Source organism: Oncorhynchus kisutch, linkage group LG9 (genome assembly GCF_002021735.2).
Source record: "Oncorhynchus kisutch isolate 150728-3 linkage group LG9, Okis_V2, whole genome shotgun sequence".
Taxonomy (NCBI): domain Eukaryota; kingdom Metazoa; phylum Chordata; class Actinopteri; order Salmoniformes; family Salmonidae; genus Oncorhynchus; species Oncorhynchus kisutch.
Window position 1 is genome coordinate 21483437 of NC_034182.2, and position 20966 is coordinate 21504402.

Sequence of the window (20966 nt, forward strand, 5' to 3'; positions counted from 1 at the left end):
CTGCACGAACCCGAGGGGGGCGCCAACCCGGACAGGAAGATCATGTAAGTGACTTCACTCACTCAAGTGACACACCCCTCCTAGGGACGGAATGGAAGAGCACTAGTAAGCCAGTGTCTCAGCCCCTGTAATAGGGTTAGAGGCAGAACATCCCAGTGGAGAGAGGGGAACCGGCCAGGCAGAGACAGCAAGGGCGGTTCGTTGCTCCAGTGCATTTCTGTTCACCTCTGGGCCAGACTACACTCAATCATAAGACCTACTGAAGAGATGAGTCTTCAATAAAGACTTGATGGTCGAGACCGAGTCTGCGTCTCTCACATGGATAGGCAGACCATTCCATTAAAATGGAGCTCTATAGGAGAAAGCCCTGCCTCCAGATTTTTGCTTAGAAATTCTAGGGATCATAGCGTATATGTAGGTATGTGATCATAGCGTATACAGTGGGGCAAAAAAGTATTTAGTCAGCCAACAATTGTGCAAGTTCTCCCACTTAAAAAGATGAGAGAGACATGTAATTTTCATCATAGGTCCACTTCAACTATGACAGACAAAATGAGAAGAAAAAAAAATCAGAAAATCACATTGTAGGATTTTTAATGAATTTATTTGCAAATTATGGTGGAAAATAAGTATTTGGTCACCTACAAACAAGCAAGATTTCTGGCTCTCACAGACCTGTAACTTCTTCTTTAAGAGGCTCCTCTGTCCTCCACTCGTTACCTGTATTAATGGCACCTGTTTGAACTTGTTATTAGTATAAAAGACACCTGTCCACAACCTCAAACAGTCACACTCCAAACTCCACTATGGCCAAGACCAAAGAGCTGTCAAAGGACACCAGAAACAAAATTGTAGACCTGCACCAGGCTGGGAAGACTGCATCTGCAATAGGTAAGCAGCTTGGTTTGAAGAAATCAACTGTGGGAGCAATTATTAGGAAATGCAAGACATACAAGACCACTGATAATCTCCCTCGATCTGGGGCTCCATGCAAGATCTCACCCCGAGGGGTCAAAATAATCACAAGAACGGTGAGCAAAAATCCCAGAACCACAAGGGGGGTCCCAGGGAATGACCTGCAGAGAGCTGGGACAAAGCCTACCATCAGTAACACATTACGCCGCCAGGGACTCAAATCCTGCAGTGCCAGACGTGTCCCCCTGCTTAAGCCAGTACATGTCCAGGCCCGTCTGAAGTTTGCTAGAGAGCATTTGGATGATCCAGAAGAAGATTGGGAGAATGTCATATGGTCAGATGAACCCAAAATATAACTTTTTGGTAAAAACTCAACTCGTCGTGTTTGGAGGACAAAGAATGCTGAGTTGCATCCAAAGAACACCATACCTACTGTGAAGCATGTGGGTGGAAACATCATGCTTTGGGGCGGTTTTTCTGCAAAGGGACCAGGACGACTGATCTGTGTTAAGGAAAGAATGAATGGGGTCATGTATCGTGAGATTGTGAGTGAAAACCTCCTTCCATCAGCAAGGGCATTGAAGATGAAACGTGCCTGGGTCTTTCAGCATGACAATGATCCCAAACACACCGCCCTGGCAACGAAGGAGTGGCTTCGTAAGAAGCATTTCAAGGTCATGGAGTGGCCTAGCCAGTCTCCAGATCTCAACCCCATAGAAACTCTTTGGAGGGAGTTGAAAGTCTGTGTTGCCCAGCAACAGCCCCAAAACATCACTGCTCTAGAGGAGATCTGCATGGAGGAATGGGCCAAAATACCAGCAACAGTTTGTGAAAACCTTGTGAAGACTTACAGAAAACGTTTGACCTCTGTCATTGCCAACAAAGGGTATTTAACAAAGTATTGAGATAAACTTTTGCTATTGACCAAATACTTATTTTCCACCATAATTTGCAAATTAATTAATAAAAAATCCTACAATGTGATTTTCTGGATTTTTTTTCTCATTTTGTCTGTCATGGTTGAAGTGTACCTATGATGAAAATTACAGGCCTCTCTCATCTTTTTAAGTGGGAGAACTTGCACAATTGGTGGCTGACTAAATACTTTTTTGCCCCACTGTATATATATATATTTTTTGTTGTCAGAGTTGGCAACTATTTAGATAATTGAAAATGAGTTTTGACATCACTTTCATACATATATCAAACCCACGTCCCAAAGGGGCCATGTGGGCAGCATTAGAGAAGGTGAGTCACTGCGGGGAAACGAGGAAGCTGCAAAACAACAAACCCGCGCGCGGCTCTAATATTGAGTGGCAGACGGTAAAATTAAACTGTTATAGGAGAATCTGCCCCCTTGGCACCCGATTACCTGTGTCATCTATCTCTGCTGGAAACACACTCAGATCTACACAAACGCATATACATGCATGCGCACACTCACACACACTCTTCCTCTCTATTTCTCTCTGTCTCTCTTGCTGGGTTTACACAGGCAGCCCAATTCTGATCTTTTTTTTCCACAAATGGGTCTTTTGACCAGTCAGATCAGCTTTGAAAAAGATCTGATGTGACTGGTCAAAAGACCAATTAGTGGAAAAAATATCAGAATTGGGCAGCCTGTGAATACGCAGCCTCTGTATTGCACACAAACACTTCCATGTCCAATCACTGTATGAGTCAGACAAGCACTGCTCATTGTAGCCTGCCCCACCATCAGATTAAATGATCCTTTAATTAGATTGGACTCTACTCTCCATATAGCAGTGTACGCCTTGACATTTGCTGGAGAAAATGCATGTTTCCAAATGAAGAAAGGGCCGAGAAGGCATAAGATAGTAAATTAGTCTAACGTTGATAATCTATCATATAAACTAATGGATACAAGCTTTGTTGACATAATAGGCTCATTAATGCATTTCACAGGACAAAACATTCCAAGCATTCCAACATAGGTAAGCAGAATATCAATACACAACTACCACTACTTTTTGTGCAGTATTCATTTACTATCCCAAGATACCACTTCATGTACATTACTGTATTGTACAAAGGCTGGTCATCTAGGTTTGTACCTGTAGGGTTATGGGTTCAATTCCACGGGAGACCTGTATGAAAATGTATGAACTCACTTCTGTAAATTGCTCAGGATAAATCTACTAAAATGGAAAATGTTAGACTAGAATAGATCAGATGAACTATTTTGTACAGATCATGCTCAGACACAAGTTACAAATGCTGGTAAAGACTCAAATACATTTAGTTTTTTTTAATCACAAAATTAGTGTACTGGCCCTTTAATAGTTAGCGATTATAGTGTCTTCAGTGCAGGCAAAAAAAACTAAAATCTGCCCCCCCCCCCCCCCCTCCTGTCTGGAAACTAACGCAGCACCCACCCCCCAAACTACATCCCGCGGCTTAGTTCACCTATCTCCCTCTCCTGTGGTGTGTTTTTGGCTATGCTCCCCCTGGCGGGAGAAATACTATCTAATTCACCCCGTTTCCGTTCATTCATCAGGCTACTGCAGTGTGGCAGAGCCAGAACGCTCGTGGTTCATTCGAGCGAAGCGAAAATTCTTATCAATGAAAGCTTGGTTCCGTCACTAGGGGAAAACAATGACGTCGGGTCACGTAGGCAGGGAGGGGGGGACGTATAAAGAAGCGGTGCTGCCGGTGATAACTCACTGAAACAGAAGCACAGCGAATGAGGCAACAGTAAGAAAACCTGCGGTGCTGTCCGTGATAATACTCACTGAAACAGACGCACAGCGAATGAGGCAACAGTAGGGAAACCAAAAGGGAGAAATAACTTTCTACTTTATATACACTTCCAAACAACACCGAGCTTTATTTGTGTTAAGTAGACATTGGTGTGTTGAGTTAGAGTAACACGTTGAATTAGAGAGATTTGAGGAGTGACAAGGAGGAGAAAGTAGCCTATCTGGTTTCACCGCGAGACACCAGGTAAGTCTTAACTACTTTAATATATCTTATTAAGATATTTATTTATCTTAAAAGTGATCAAACTGATTGATCCTGTGGCATGAACGACTGAAAACTAAAGCTATGGTCATTGTATTTGAGAGTTTGTATGGGATTCCACCTTGCATTTTGTTAGACAGACTGTAGTTAAAAGAAATAGTAACAAAAGTGTTTTAATAATAAAAATATATTGAATGTGTTTACTCCAATTAGGGGAGAGGTGATAGTGTAAGGGGGAGAAAAAAAAGAATATATATATATATATATATATATATATAAGTGCATTCAGAAAGTGATCAGACCCCTACACTTTTTCTACATTGTTACATTACAATCATCAATCTACCCCATAATAACAAAGAAAAAGCATGTTTAGACATTTCTGCAAATTAAATAAAAATGATATCACATTTACATAAGTATTCAGACCCTTTAATTGGTGCTTTGTTTGAAGCACCTTTGGCAGTGATTATAGCCTTGAGTCTTGAGTATGACGCTACAGGCTTGGCACACCTGTATTTGGGGAGCTTCTCTTATTCTCCTCTGCAGATCTCCAGGTTGGATGGTGAGTGTTGCTGCACAGCTATTTTCAGGTCTCTCCAGAGATGTTTGATCTGGTTCAAGTCCGGGCTCTGGCTGGGCCACTCAAGGACATTCAGAGACTTGTCCCGAAGCCACTCCTGCATTGTCTTGGCTGTGTGCTTAGGGTTGTTGTCCTGTTGGAAGGTGAACTGTCACCCCAGTTTGAGGTCCTGAGCACTCTTCAGCAGGTTTTCATCAAGGATCTTTGTATTTTGCTCCATTCATCGTTGCCTCGATCCTGACTATTCTCCCAGTCCTTGCTGCTGAAAAACATCCCCAAAGCATGATGCTGCCACCACCATGCTTCGCCGTAGGGATGGTGCTATGTTTCCTCCAGACTTTATGCTTGGTATTCAGGCCAAAGAGTTCAGTCTTGGTTTCATCAGACCAGAGAATTTTGTTTCTCATGGTCTGAGAGTCTTTAGGTGCCTTTTGGCAAGCTCCAAGCAGGTTGTCATGTGTCTTTTACTGAGGAGTGGCTTCCGTCTGGCCACTCTACCATAAAGGCATGATTGGTGGAGTGATGCAGAGGTGGTTGTCCATCTGGAATGTTCTCCCACCTCCACAGAGCAAGTCTGTAGCTCTGTCAGAGTGACTATCGGGTTCTTCTCCCCCGATTGCTCAGTTTTGCGGGGCGGCCAGCTCTAGGAAAAGTGTTGGTACTTCCAAACTTCAATTCCTTCGACCTCATGACTTGGTTTTTGCTCGGACATGCACTGTCAACTGTGGGACCTTTATATAGACAGGTGTGTGCCTTTTCCAAATCATGTCCAATCAATTGAATTTACCACAGGTGGTCTCCAATCAACTTGTAGAAACAGCTCAAGGATGCTTAATGGAAAAAGGATGCACCTGAGCTCAATTTCGGGTCTCATAGAAAAGGGTCTGAATACTTATGTATTATTTATTTAAATGTATACATTTGCACAAAAACACATTTTTTTGCTTTGTCCTTATGGTGTATTGTGTGTAGATTGTTCAGCAAAATAAACAATTGAATCATTTTTAGAATAAAGCTAACAAAATTTTGAAAATACTTTCCCAAGGCATATATATATATATATATATTAAATGTTTTATTTAACTAGGCAAGTCAGTTAAGAACAAATTCTAATTTTCAATGACGGCCTAGGAACAGTGGGTTAACTGCCTTGTTCATGGGCAGAACAACAGATTTTTACCTTGTCAACTCAGGGATTTTATCTAGCAACCTTGCGATTACTGGTCCAATGCCCTAACCACTAGGCTACCTGCCACCCCAAAATATATATATATATATATATATATATATAATGATAGAAGCCACAATCTATCTGCAATATTAAAGATGATCTACACCCTAAAATAAATAACATATGTATATATATATATATATATAACACAAGTGTTTTAAAAGATCAACATAAAGGAATGTATTTTCACAAGTTTCAACATATTTTTCAATACTAATCTTTGTAAATTGTAAGAGATTACTATCTCTCAGTATAAATAGCCTACAAGAAAATGGGTGTGGATTATGAGAAGAGAAATAATCGAATTATAGAATGACTGAGGTTGGCTAATGATTGTGGTAATCATATTGACATGGATTACCGGAGATCATGATAATTGTCATATCATCATAGCCATCATCATCATCATAGCCACGCCTCTTCCCAGTCTTCCATCATCTTTGCCATCACCATGGCGTCACCAACTGCCAAGAATAAACCCAGGGAGACCAAATAAAGACAAAGGGTGAAAAGGACACCTTAAACAGCTGCATCTGGCTGCGTAAAAGAGTGGTTTTGCATGTCAAACCAATTTTGATGCTACTTTTTAATAGTTAGTTGAGACATTTCTGTACATGCATTAATTATGTGTATAAGTGCTCTGCTTTCTTCGATACTTTCATGCATACTAGAGTTCCTGTGGTGATAGAGTTCTTGCAAGTTTAATCTTGAGGCAACAGATCGCTTCTCCCAGGTCGTGTGGCGTTTCGACTGAGCAGATTATGGCTAGATAGGGCTTCTTAAAAGCAAATGTGCTTTGGTGGAGAGACTGCACCCTACGTATATTGCCCTCGTGGATGGGCATATGCAGATAGAATTATGAGAACGGGAGAGACAGACATACGTGGTTCCAGAAGCTTTTTAATACCTGTACCACACGAGGTACAACGTTTACCAAACATTATACAGCTAAAGAATTAAGTATGAAAAAGTGGGACCAATAAAGCCAACCATAGAGATGGAATAATTGTAAGGTGATATGGATTGTTGCTATACAGTTTGCCTACGCATGACTTGGGCATGTTAGGAAAGATCACTCTATTGGGAGAAAGTGAGATTTGTGGTGTGTCATACAGACACACACACACACACAGACACACACAGACACACGCACACGGGTGCATCATCCACGCACACACACACGGGTGCATCATCCAGGCCAGGTAGGTTGTCTCCTAATCTCTCACTCTGTAGATTACACTGATCCATCTGTGTTATGATTATCCAGGGGTCAAACCTATATCATGCATCCCAAATGGCAGCTTATTAACTGTTGGCCTACTATTTTGACCAGGACCCATAGTGCACTGTGTTGGGTAGGGAATAGCCTGCCAATTGGGATGTAGCCTCAATGCGGTATTATGATCTTTTAATCTCATGTCCATTTTCATTCTCATCTACATTCTGGGATGATATCTGCATTGAGTACAGACCTGTGTCAGTGGTTAAATCCAATGGGTTTGTGTTTGACATTGTTGTGGCTGTAATGAAGGAGATGATCGATTGCTATTGATTATTTCATCAGTCTATTCATGCTACTTATTGAATTTTTAAGAGAGAGAAAAAAAATCCGAAATCATTGTGGAGTTAGTTACGGGTAGGCATTATACTGTAGCGATCAATGTGAAATCGGTTGTTGCCATGGCCACTGATATAGATGACCTTACAAATAGCACCTACTTCTTCTCTGTAGCACGCGCATTGGAACGCTTTCTTGCCAATTGCCACCCGCCCTGAACCACGTGCCTGGAGCGCTCACATGCGAAGAGAGCATTACACACGCAGGGAACAGCATTAGCTCGAGACACTGAGCCAATTAACCTTTTGTTAGATCAGCTCAGTGGAGCCGCGAGAAAATACTAAATACTGTATAGCATGTGCCAAATCCAACGGTTTAAACACAAATCGACGCACAAGAGTTTAATTTATCTTGACACCTTGCAGCAAATAGCCTACAGGTATTCTAGTTTAGCCTGTGGAGCAGAACAATTCAATTGAGGAAAAGTCCAAATTGGACAAACTGGATTTAAAGGCATTGTTGTGAAAGCAATTAATATGAGCCATGGAAATAGCCGAAAAGCTAGGAAGTCATTGAGAAACCATTTCAAACTGTTGGCCTAATACTGGTCAGCCATTTTGTGTGGGTCCCTATGCTCAACTGATGTTATTTGTGACCTGCACAGAGGTGCATGATCTACATTGATTAAGGTGAATGAATATAGTATTTAGTCTATTATGTATGTTATATGCATGGGGGAAACTGATAGTGTGTACTGAGAAAATGACATCTGTTGTCAAAGCAACCTACTCTAGTGTTTCATCATGATTCCTAGTTGAGAATTGTTTTCACATGCAGATGAGTGATGACATCATCTTCTCCATTTGTGCTAATTATTTGGTTCATATCCCCCATTCCTTTACAGGCTGACTCATGTCCATTAATTCATTTCACTTTAATAATACTATGAGCTAATGGTTTTCTTGGCAGTGACACCACGTACTTTAACTGAACTGTATATGCAGCTCCCGAGTGGTGCAGCGGTTTAAGGCACTGCATCTCAGTGCTTGAGGTGTCACTACAGAAACCCTTGTTCGAATGCAGGCTGTATCACAACCGGCCATGATCGGGAGTCCCATAGGGACACAGTTGGCCCAGCATCATCCGGGTTTGGTCGGTGTAGGCTGTCATTGTAAATAAGAATTTAAAAAATATATATATATATATGCTCATTAAACATTTTGTACCATCCTGTAAAACTTTTCATTATAGGTATATAAAAAGAAAATGCTTTCTATTGTATAGGGGGGTTCCATAAAATAACAATTCTACGTGGGTTCACCCATTTTCTTATTTTATCTAACAAATCTATATTTTCTGTCTCTCATTCACCAGGAGCATCACCTTCCCTCGCCCCCCTCTTGTCCTTTCTGTGTGGTCATGATGTGGTCCCACTTCGCCACAAGTGCCCTTATCCTACTGGTTGTCCTGTTGAGACTCACCCTAACCCTCCCGCTCACAGCCTCCGTGGCGACCGAGACACACAGCCCCGGCGACAGCCATGCTCCTTCCCCTCTTGGACTTAGGCCAACCGAGGGAGAGAATGAAGGGAGGAAGGGCGGACTTCCACAGAGAGAGAGAGCAGAAGAGGAGGATGAGCTTTTTGGAGGCATGGACCCCAAAACATTAGCAGCCGTTCTGCTGGAGGCGATGAATAAGCCACACGGGGAAAGGAGGAACGGTGTGGAGGATGGGCGCAAGGAAGAGGAGAGAGGAAAAGAGGAGAATGAGAGAGAGAGGCAGGAGGAGGAGAAGGGAGAGGAGGTGAGAGCCGCATTGGATGAGGAGGGAGCAGACCGAGACAGGGACGGTCGCGAGGAGCTTGAGCTGGTGATGGCGGCCGCTGCGGCGCAGGGCAAGGAGGAGCGAGAGAGGAATGAGGAGGAGGAGAGGAAGAGAGCACAGGAGGAGGAGGAAAGACTAACAGAGAAAGTGACTAGCCACACCACCAGCCAGACGATTCCTGGAAAGGAGAAACAACCTCTGGCAGAAGGAGAAAGAGGGGAGGAGGTGGGAGTGAAGGAAGTGGGGGCCAGAGAAGATGCGCAGCAGGGACCACCCACCTCACAGGAGACCCAGCAAGAGGAGGAAGAGGAGCAACTAAGTCCAGATGAAGTGCAGAACCTCCAGAGCATGATGGAGGAACTGCAGAACTACAACACAGCTAACAAGAGAGAGAGGGAGGCCCAGGAGCAGAGAGGGAGAGAGAGCAGGGCCTACAGCCAAGACGACACAGACCAAGCCCTGATCCACAACCAGATAAAACCCAAAGCTAAAGGATACCCCCGAGCAATGTCGAAGAAGCTCAAATGGCAAGAGAAGATGCAGAAAGCCCTGAACATGCCCACTTATAGAGGAGGCAACTTCATGGACGACTTTGACAATCTGGCTCGACCGGCGGCTGAGGAGGATGATGAGGAAATGCTGAGCCCCGAGGAGGAAGAGAGGAGGGCAAAGGAGGAGCAGGAGGAGGTCAGGAGGCAGGCGATGGAAGCTCAGAGGGCCAAAGCCGAGGAGGAGAAGTTGGCGGACATAGCTTCGGACATGCTCCTGCAGTACATGGTCAAACAGGACAAAGGAAAATACCAGAACAAGAAGACCCTGCTGTCCAACGCAGCGGAGGACAAGCGCTCTGACGAGGAGGTCGTCAGCGAGGACGATGATATTGATCCTCAGACCATTGATAAGCTCATCGAGATCTCCAGTAAGCTCCACCTCCCCGCGGACGACGTCGTTGACATCATCAGCGACGTTGAGAAGAAGAAGAAGAAAGACGCTCCTGAGACATTGCCCTGGCAACGACCCCAGCAAAGACCCCTGGTTTACCCAGCAGCCAAAGCCGTCGATGCCCAGCCTTCACACCCCCGATACCCCACCCTGAAGCAGCCTCTCCCGGCCATCAATCCCCTCAAGTCCTGGTTCAAGGACAAATCTTCCATCAAACCCTCAAAACAAGACCTCTGGATCAAACCTCAACAGAAGTCCTTTCGGACTTCCTCCAACTATCCTACGTATCCCTTCTACCAACAGAAGCCCTATCGAGGCTACTACCCAATTTACTTCCCCCCTCCCAAGCCCAAACCCCTGTTCTATGCCAAGCCTTCCTACATGCTCAACGACCTCCTGTCGAATTCTCTGGACTACGACTTTGATTTCCCCCCCAAGAGGAGGTACCGTCCCTGGGTACAGCCCCGCCCGAGGAAGCCCCCCGCTGCCCTCCGGCGGAACCTCTACTACCCAAATTACTCCAACTATCCCAACTACCTCCTCCCCCCACACCCCAGGACATACAACCCCCTACCCGTCCCCGTCCCCATGCCTAAACCTCGCTCGTCCCCACCCAGGGGTCAGGTTCAGCCTCGCCATCGGCACGGTTACTATTACCAAGCGCCCTCAGCACCTTTGGTGACCCGGGACCAAGATTACTATGGGATGCAGGGGATAGGGATGGGGCCGCAGCAGCAAGATAGCAATGAAGAACTGGAGAACTACATTCAACAGGTCTTTATGAAACCCAGGCCTAGAATGTTTCAGTGAAAAGAGAGGAAAGAGAGAGAGGGGGTGGGAAGGAGGGAGAGGAAAAGGGGAGGAAGAGAGAACAATGGATTTTTTTTATTTTTACACCACTTACTTTTGATTTCAGGTTTTGCCTTGGTTTCGTCTCTTTAATGTACTGTTAGATTTTTGTCAAAGAGCAACACAAATTACATGTAGCTTTTTGTATAGAGTAAAAATGAACTTGCAGATAGAAAAGTGAGGGAGTCAGGATGACACACATCCATTCATTCCTCTTGCTCTTTTCTTTGGAAGATGAAACTGAAGCTGTTGTCCAAAATGACTGAAAGAGGGGCACTAAACCAATCACATAAAGAACTACAGAACATACAGAACCATAGAACACTGACTCTATAGACTCATCTCAACATCCTGGGGTTCTGGAAAATATGAGGGAGCGTCGGCATCGTTCAGAAGACCAACATTGAGGGGAAATTGCAAATGGCACCCTATTCCCTATGTTGCGCAATACTTTTGACCAGGGTCCATGGGGCTCTGGTCAAAAGTAGTGCACTATATATATGATAGGGTGCCATTTGGGACTGACTATCATGTTGCCTGTAATCCAAAACTCATACAAGAGACTTACAGTTGTTAACAAATACACACATGTCAATGTTTGGAGCCAAAATGCACAGTCAAGTGTGTTTATTTTCCAAAAGATTAGCCATCGCTATTGGAGAAGAGGCCCCAATGGATATAAAGCCTTACCAATGTGTATCTGTTGTGCTTTATTGTTATCAGTGGTTCCATTGTCACCATTTCAGTTATACGTCATTGATTGTTTACAGAAAATGAAGCTTGCAATTGGTCCTTTTCAAGAACAGTTATCGTCAAGGGCAGAGAAAGTCATTGTTATTGTTACCGATACGCTTGATGATACGGTGCCATACTGTACGCAAATGCAGTCACTATTTATTCATCAAATATATTGTCTGTTTTGAATCACTTCTGTTTTGTTGTTCCAACAACAAAAAAACGGTTAAATTTTTATGTCAATTGCCCCGTCTGCACACTTTTTGATTAACTTATGAATATATGATTTGATTTCATGTACTTGTAATGTACTTGTTTTTTCTACAAAGCAGTGCTAAGATTTACACATTCATACATTCCAGATATTTGTAAGACAAAGTGATTTTAAAGGAAAGAAACTAAAAATACTGAAATACAGTTTTATATTGCCTTATTATGATTTCCCCCTCATTTTGCTAAGACTGTTGACTTTGTGAAGGGGGTAGAATTGAGTTAAGCCCTTGTAGAGAAATGGGGTTGTGATCACAATTCCATTCAATCTCAAATTCGATTCACAAATTGAAAAATGTTTTGGGAATTTTTCAATGAAACGGACCTGATTCGAAATGGAATCGTCCCTCACATACTCCCGATGAATGAGTGAAATGAAATGAGAAGAGGGAAAAGAAACTGAAAACAGTCCAGGATTTTCACTCTGTGCTACTGTAGAGAAACAAATATGTCTCTGTGTTTATGCCTTTAGATGCTGGAAAGGACTGTGATTCAGTATCTCACCACAAACAAAAAAATAATTGTGTTAATGGAAATCAATATCTAATCATCTCCAAATCCTTACTCGTTCAATATTTCCTTGTAAACGAAACCCCAACAATTTTTTTAGTTTTTTAAGTTTTTTTACCCCGTTTTCTCCCCAATTTCGTGGTATCCAATTGTTTTAGTAGCTACTATCTTGTCTTATCGCTACAACTCCCATACGGGCTCGGGAGAGACAAAGGTTGAAAGTCCTGCGTCCTCTGATACACAACCCAACCAAGCCGCACTGCTTCTTAACACAGCGCCATCCAACCCGGAAGCCAGCCGCACCAATGTGTCGGAGGAAACACCGTGCACCTGGCAAAAATGGTGCCATTTGGGATGCACTCATTGGCGTGGCTAGCATCAAAGCTCAATCAAACACAGCAGAGACAATCTCAAAGTGAAACCATTTTCAATGTGACTGACGCCACAGACACCAATGAAAAATCCATTATTTTAGAGAAGCGACGAGGGGAGAAACACTGGGAAAACATTGGGAGTGGTGTTTGATTTGACATGTGTGTTCTGCTTAACTGCGATTTAGACTTAGACCATAGGGCTCTGGTCAAAAGGAGCTCACTATATCGGGAATCGGTGCCATTTGGGACATACCTTTAGGACTGTTTCAGTTCACTCAACTGAACTCATTGCATTTTGGCATTTGAGTGGGTCCACTAGAAACACTGATCTAAGGGGACAGAATTGTCCTTTCAAACCTCCTACTCAATACTGAAGTGTAAGATATCTGCTGTAGGAGAGAGACAGAGAGATTATATGGAAGGTCGCGAAAAGTGGGGAAGGTATACCTAAACATTACTTCCACTTTGAAACAGATTTGTTTGCTTTTTGTTTCTTTTCTAAAAAGAGAGGGAGGGAAAGAGAACATTTACAGGGATGAGAAAGAAAGACAAGATAGAAGACCGTCTGCTGCACGTTTCTGTGTGCCTGCATCTAAAATGTGTTGCTTCTTTTTGATAAACTTAACGAGCATTAAATAAAAGTATAAAAAAAAATCTCAAAGGAGAACTAAAAGATGACTTTATAGAAGTACGAAGTACCCGGGGAAAAAACCCTGTTGAAGTCTTGTATGAGGATGTTCTGATCTATGTGCTCTATTTCTAGATGTACCTTGTACCTATGTCGTAATAAACATGCGTGTTGCTGATTGTAAATAACCGCATGTATCCATGATGACTAGTTTTGCTACACAGAGAGAAATAAATAAAATGAACTATTTTTTATTATGAAAGTTAAATGCCTTTTTTTTTTGGTGAAGTTCTATTGGCTCTTGACTTTAACTCCTTTTCTCACCTATCACACGCAGCAACAATGGGACAAACCATCATGAAAACAGCACACTATGTTTGATAGGGATTTCTTGCTTATTCCCGAATTCCCGAATTTTGCAACCGTAGACAAAACTGATACATCTGATACAGCTACAATGTATTCCTTTATAACACAGTGATAAGCGCACAACCTGCATGTGACTTACAGCCAATCGATGCCGACACACCACCTATTGTCCCCCGCAACGAAATCAGATGGGAACTATGGATCTGTCTCCGTCCGTTCGTACCTACTTTAGTCACAAGTGATGTTTCAGACACCACATGGGTGAATGATGCATCTAGCAATAAAAATCCAGCATTTACAAAATTACACTGATTGGCCCAAGGGGGCGCTATAGTAATCAACTGAAATACAAACTTTGAACAAGCATATGTCCTGTCCTGTTTGTCTCCAGTCATGACGTATTGTACATACAGTGGGGTCGGAAATTATTGACACCATTGACAAAGATTAGCCAAAATTACTGTATAAAATAAATAATTAATATACTAAGCTACACGGAGTATAATAATATTGAGTTGCACTACCACCTTTTTTTGCCCTCAGAACAGCCTCAATTTCTTCGGGGCATGGACTCTACAAGGTGTCGAAAGCGTTCCACAGGGATGCTGGATGTCCTTTGGCTGGTGGACCATTTCTGATACACACGGGAAAAAATCCAGCAGCATTGCAGTTCTTAACCCAAACCGATGCGCCTGGCACTTACTACCATACCCTGTTCAAAAAGTACTTACAGTTTTTGTCTTGCCCATTCACCCTCTGAATGGCCCATAAACACAATCCATGTCTCAATTGTCTCAAGGCTTAAAAATCCTTCTTTAACCTGTCTCCTCTCCTTCATCTACGCTGACTGAAGTGGATTTAAAAAGTGACATCAATAAAGGATAATGGATTCACCTGGTCAGTCTGTCACGGAAAGAGCATTTGTTCTTAATGCTCCCAAAAATGTAGAAATTATATTATTTTACACTAATACAATTGCTCAGAGAAATAGATTTGGTTTAACAAGTCTCAAAAAGGTTATTATTTACACCCCTGTTTTCAATACCTCACCTCACCTTTTTCTAAATAGTTTCATATGAGTTGGAGAACACATTGGGAGGGATCATAGACCATTCCTCCATACAGAATCCTTCCAGGTCCTTGATATCCTTTGTTTGCGCTCATGGACTCCTCTCTTCAATTCAAACCACGTCGCCTTGTTAATTCTGTACTGACTGAAGAGATGAGGGAGGGAAGAGGTGGAGTGGAGCAGAAGAAGGAAGTGAAGGATGAGGGGATGTTAGGGAGTGGGAAAGAAGAGGGGGATGAGAGAGGAAGCAGAAGAGGGATACAGGGCAGAAGAATGGTCGTGTTGGTTTGATAACACATGCACCTAAGGGGAGAGGAGGGAGAAGTGGGGAGGAAGGGGGAGAAAGCAGAGGAGGGAAGGAAGGGGTAAGAGGGGAGAAGAAAGGTTGGAGTGTGTGTGTTCAGGGAGCTGTTTGAGATTTAATGGGTGATCAGAGGAGAGGTTGATCTCTGCTCACTGGAGGGATGGATACACACAATCACACACACACACACACACACCCCATCCATTCACCCCATCCATCCACACACACACACACACACCCCATCCATTCACCCCATCCAGCAACGGAACAGGAGGAGAAGAGAGGGAAGGAAGGGAGAGAAGGAAGAGGGGGAACAAGGGAAGAGAGGAAAGGAAGTCATGTCAGACTATATGTACCAACAAAGTCCCATGGCGCCGCTGTGTCAGGGACCTACCACTGTTACTGGGGAGATTCAAACATGCATCACTGTCACGCTGAGATCCAGAGCACAAGGGGTTGGCCGGAAGCTTTGATCTCAGTAAGGAGTGCCTGTTTCCCCCTTGTCGAACAGGTGGGCTGCCCCCTCTGGAGCCCGCTGGCAATGATAAAGATATAATGGAGACTCACACTGTCAAAGGTTATTCAATCATATGGCTATGTGTGAGTGGAGTGAGTATTTATACAGAGTTCCATTTGTTGGTGTTCCTGATACAATAATTTATGTTAGTTAGCTAGTTCATCATTATTATTATTGTTATTCTCTCTCTCTCTCTCTCACACTCTCACTCACTCACTCAGAGTCTAAATAAAGAGATAGATTGAAAATAAATGAGAGGAATAGAGGATAGGTTGGTGAGTGGGAGGGAGGGATGGATGGAGGAGAGGAGGGAAAGAGGAGAGAGGGATGGGTGGATGGATGGATGGATGGATGGAGGGAAGGAGGGATGAGAGGAGGAGTGAAGGAAGCAAGTGATGGAGGGAGGAGATATGGAGAAAAGAGAGGAGAGGAGAGGAGAGGAGAGAGGGAAGGAAGGAAGATGGAGGGAGGGATGCATGGGATAAGGAGGGAAGAAGACAAGAAGGAGAAGAGGAGAGGAAGGGATGGGATGAGGAGAAAGGAGGAGAGGAGAGGAGAGGAGAGGTTGATGAGTGTAGCTCAGCCAGCCCACGGAGGGTTAGGAGCAGTGATTCATTGGTCATGTGACTCCCTCCTTTCCCTCCCTCCTCTGCTGGGTGAGTCATCCTTCGCGCCACCATCTCCATGCAGAGCCACTGCAGAACCCCTAGGCAGTCAGCCCAGCCTCCTCACTCGCACGCACGCGCATGCACGCGCATGCACACACGCGCACACACACACACGCACACACACACACCATGGGCACAGTCAGCCACACACACTCAGGACCTACTGCAGAGAGGGCCTACTACACACTCATGCACATACTGTCAACATATGCAGAGATAGATGTACAGGTAACTGCCAAAATCAAGGCAACACCAGCATGAAGTGTCTGAATTGGGCGTTGGGCCACCACGAGTCAGAACAGCTTCAATGCGCCTTGTCATAGATTCCACAGCTGTCTGGAAATCTATTAGAGGCATGCGACACCGTTCTTTCAAAATGAACATCATTTTGTGTTTTGTTGACGGTGGTGGAAAACGATGTCTCAGGCGCCACTCCAGAACACTCCCATAAGTGTTCGACTGGGTTGAGATCTGGTGAACTGAGGCAGCCATGGCATATGGTTTACATCTATTTCATGCTTATGAAACCATTCAGTGACCACTCATATTATGTGGAGGCAGGCATTGCCATCCTATAGCCATAGTAGCCATAGTAGCCAAAATAATGGCCTGTTCAGCATTTTTATGACCCTAAGCCTGATGGGATGTTAATTTCTTAATTCACTCAGGAACCACACCTGTATGGAAGCACCTGCTTTCAATATACTTTGTATCCCGCATGTTTCCATTATTTTGGCAGTTACGTGTATAAACGTGTACATTCACTTAAACACCCACAGTTACTGCATCACCTCTGTCAAATCAACTCACATCATGTTTGTAGCCTATGCACACAGCCAGGCCATATCAAGAAATGGAATACACACCCACATTATCAAAAACAGACACCTCTCCCTATTTCTTTCTCTTTCAGTCTCTCTCTCTCTCACACACACACACACACACACACAGTGTGCACCTACGACCTGTATCATTATTTGTGATATGTTCCCAGTAATTGTCCATCTGTGTACTGATAAAGTATTGATGCAGTGCATCCCAAATGGCACCCGATTCCCTATATAGTGCACTACTTTTGACCAGGGCTCCATAGGTAAAAGTAGTGCAGTATATAGGGAATAGGATGCCATTTGGGATATAGACAGATGGAAAACCTAATGGAGCAGCATTCTAACATTCTAAGTGCACTTTATTTCACAGTATCAAACATTATTGATCGCGGCTGACGCGTGACTCCAAAAAAACAATAACACAGGAAAGAGTGATATGACAAACGGTAAACAGATGCACATACAAGCGCCCCCCCCCCCCCCCACACACACACACACACACACAAGGGCCCCATACCGTCACCAAATATAGTAGCGTTCTCCGAGAAGGTATGGGCCAATCACAGCAATTTATAAGGCAAGGATGAAAGGAGGGAGGGACAGAAGAGGAGAAAGAGAAATTGAGGGCAGGAAGGCTGTTCTTTCATAACAGCAAGAACAACAGTCTGTTTGTGATGCAGAGGGTTAGATAGAGGTCTCTGGCAGTAGGGGAGCAAAGTAGGACCATGTGATGGGAAGAGGGCAACGGAGGGTAGGAGGGGGACAGGCAAGGGAGTGGCATAAAGCCTTTAAGGTATATCTAGTGTTGTAGGAAGTATGCATCTAGTATGCAGGGGAAGTGTGTTCATTTAAGTATGCTTGAAAGACCAAAGTTGATATCTTCAGTGGATGTTGTGAGGGAGCCGGATAGGCCATGTGATGGGAGGAGGGTCCAGCAGAGGATACTGTTGGCATAAAACCATGGCCATGTTCAAGTTGACAAACGTTGCAGATAGAAATGCCACGAATAGAGCCGTCATGATTCCTTGTTTTACATGTCAGAGAGGCATGTTTGTTGAACAATACATATTTGTATCTGAAAGTTCCAGAACGTTGTGTCTTGCTGAACGCGCCCCATATCTCCATCCGCTAGCTTGGCGGTGGCCACTGCTACATCCCAACGGGAGCACTGGGCCAGCCAACATGGCGCCCGCCCTGAATGCCCAGTTCATCTCACCTACTTTGTGCAGTTCTGAAAACATTGAATAGTTTGTAGTAGATTATTCATTGCCTGAATAATCCTTCTCTCCACCTTGTCACTACCATTTTTCTCTGCACTTATTTACTGAGCTCTCCTCCTTTATCTCCTCCATCGCTCCCTCGTTTCTCTCTCTCTCCCCCTCCGCTGTATGGCAAGGCCACGCATCACTGCAACACTGTCACAAAGGAACGGTGACTCATACACTTAAATGCTCCATCTTGCTTCTCTTCTCGTTTTTTTCCCCCTTTCCCTCGCTCCTCCCTCCCCTATCTCACACAAACAGCTTTGGCATTAGGATTCTCTCTGAATTTCAAACAGAGGCTACATCAACAGGTTTGTATTTACACCTATAGACTTGACATTTCCCACTAAAACATGCATCCACTTTTGAACACAACAACTGTCAACAAATGATAAAGTCCTGGTAAGACACAGTTAAAGGGGCAATCTGCAGTTCAAACGACAACCAGGCAGTCACCTGCCACTGTTTTGGTAAATCAAATCACAGTTTTAAACCATGTTTTGAGGCTATACAGTGTTTGTAAACAATATAATTCTAAACAAACAATTGCGTAAGAAAATATTGTTTTGGGTTCTGATGGGATATGACAGTTGAACTAAGCTCATAAGGCATTTATAAAGTGAGGTTCTTATACTCTCAATGGGTATAGAGTACACTCACCACTTCTACATAAATGTGGATTCTACCATGATTGTGGATACTCATACATTTTGAATAATGATGAGTGAGAAAGTTAGACGCACAGAGGTCATACACGCATCTGTTTTGTAGTCACAAGCCAAGCTTGATGTACTCAGTGCGTGCTAAGAATATGGAACCAAAACTTGACTACTTTAACACACTAAGTGTGTATTAACGAACTAAAATGTTAGCTTCACTGTCCAAATACATATGGAGGGGAGTGTATATCATTAACTTAAAAGACAAAAAATGATATACCAATCACAGACTGCCTCTTTAATGCAACAAATGTTCATAAACAAAAGACAACACAACCTTCTCCCTGACACACAGCTTCCTACACTGGGGCTTTGGATTCTCTCGGAATTAAAAACGGTAGCTACATCAACTGGTAGCTGCGCATTACGCGACATGACCAAAAGTATGTGGACATCTGCTCGTCGAACATCTCATCCCAAATTCGTGGGCATCACTATGGAGTTTGTCCCCCCTTTTCTGCTAGAACATACTCCACTCTTCTGGGAAGGCTTTCCACTAGATGTTGGAACATTGCTGCTTCCATTCAGACAGTTAAGAGCCAGTTTGCGCTGTTCTGTGAAAGAAGTAGTACACAGCGCTGTACGAGCTCTTTAGTTTCTTGGCAATTTCTCACATGGAATAGCATTCATTTGGTTGCTGATAATGTTCCTCTGTACGCCTATGTAGATATTCCATAAAGAAATCTGCCGTTTCCAGCTACAATAGTCATTTACGACATTAACAATGTCTACACTATTTCTTATCAATGTCGTTATTTTAAAAATGGGCAAAAATAAGTGCTTTTCTTTGAAAAACAAGGACATTTCTAAGTGACCCCATACTTTTGAACGGTACTGTGTATATCACACACACTAACAGTCAAATGTTAACACATCTACTCATTCCAGTGCTTTTCTTTATTTTGACTATTTTCTACATTGTAGAATAATAGTGAAGGCATCAACTATGAAATAACACTTATGGAATAATGTAGTAACCAAAAAAAGTGTTCAACTAAGCAAAATACATTTTATATTTGAGATTCTACGAAGTAGCCACCCTTTGCCTTGATGACAGCCTTGCACGCTCTTGACATTTTCTCAACCAGCTTCATGAGGTCGTCACCTGGAATGCATTTCAATTAACAGGTGTGCCTTGTAAAAGGTTAATTTGTGGAATTTATTTCCTTCTTAATGCATTTGAGCCAATCAGTTGTGTTGTAGGGGTGGTATACAGAAGATAGCCCTATTTGGGAAAAGTCCATATTAGAACAGCTCAAATAAGCAAAGAGAAATGACAGTCCATCATTACTTAAGACATGAAGGTTAGTCAATCTGGAAAATGTCAATAACTTTGAAAGTTTCTTCAAGTGCAGTCGCAAAAACAATCAAGCGCTATGATGAAACTGGCTCTCATGAGGAACGCCACAGGAAAGGAAGACTGCTGCAGAGGATAAGTTCATTAGAGTTACCAGCCTCTAATATATAAATAATATTTTGATTTGTTTAACACTTTTTTGCTTACTACATGATTCCATGTGTGTTATTTCATAGTTTTAATGTCTTCACTATTATTCTACAATGTAGAAAATAGCAAAAATAAAGAAAAACCCTGGAATGAGTTGGTGTGTCCAAACTTGTCTATAGACTGACATTTCCTACTATGGAAATTCACAGGTTAAAACATGCATGGGCATTCATAGTTAAACACAACAAACATACCTTTTTAAACAATAACTTGCTACATTTAAATTTTCAAGAGAGGATAGACGCTCTTATCCAGACCAAGTTACTGTCAGTGCATTCAACTGAGGTAAAAACGACAATAAGCAAACCAGAAGGCACAAG

At 43.1% G+C, this 20966-nt stretch overlaps 1 protein-coding gene across 1 annotated transcript; it reads left to right on the top strand.

Annotated features, from left to right (window-relative positions):
• Window positions 1–3481: 3481 nt before the first annotated feature.
• Window positions 3482–13658, top strand: vgf (VGF nerve growth factor inducible). Its single transcript, XM_020491269.2, has 2 exons — window positions 3482–3879; window positions 8644–13658. Exon 2 carries the CDS (start codon window positions 8689–8691, stop codon window positions 10843–10845), a length of 2157 nt encoding a protein of 718 aa, XP_020346858.2. The 5' UTR covers window positions 3482–3879; window positions 8644–8688; the 3' UTR covers window positions 10846–13658.
• The last annotated feature ends 7308 nt before the right edge of the window (window positions 13659–20966 follow it).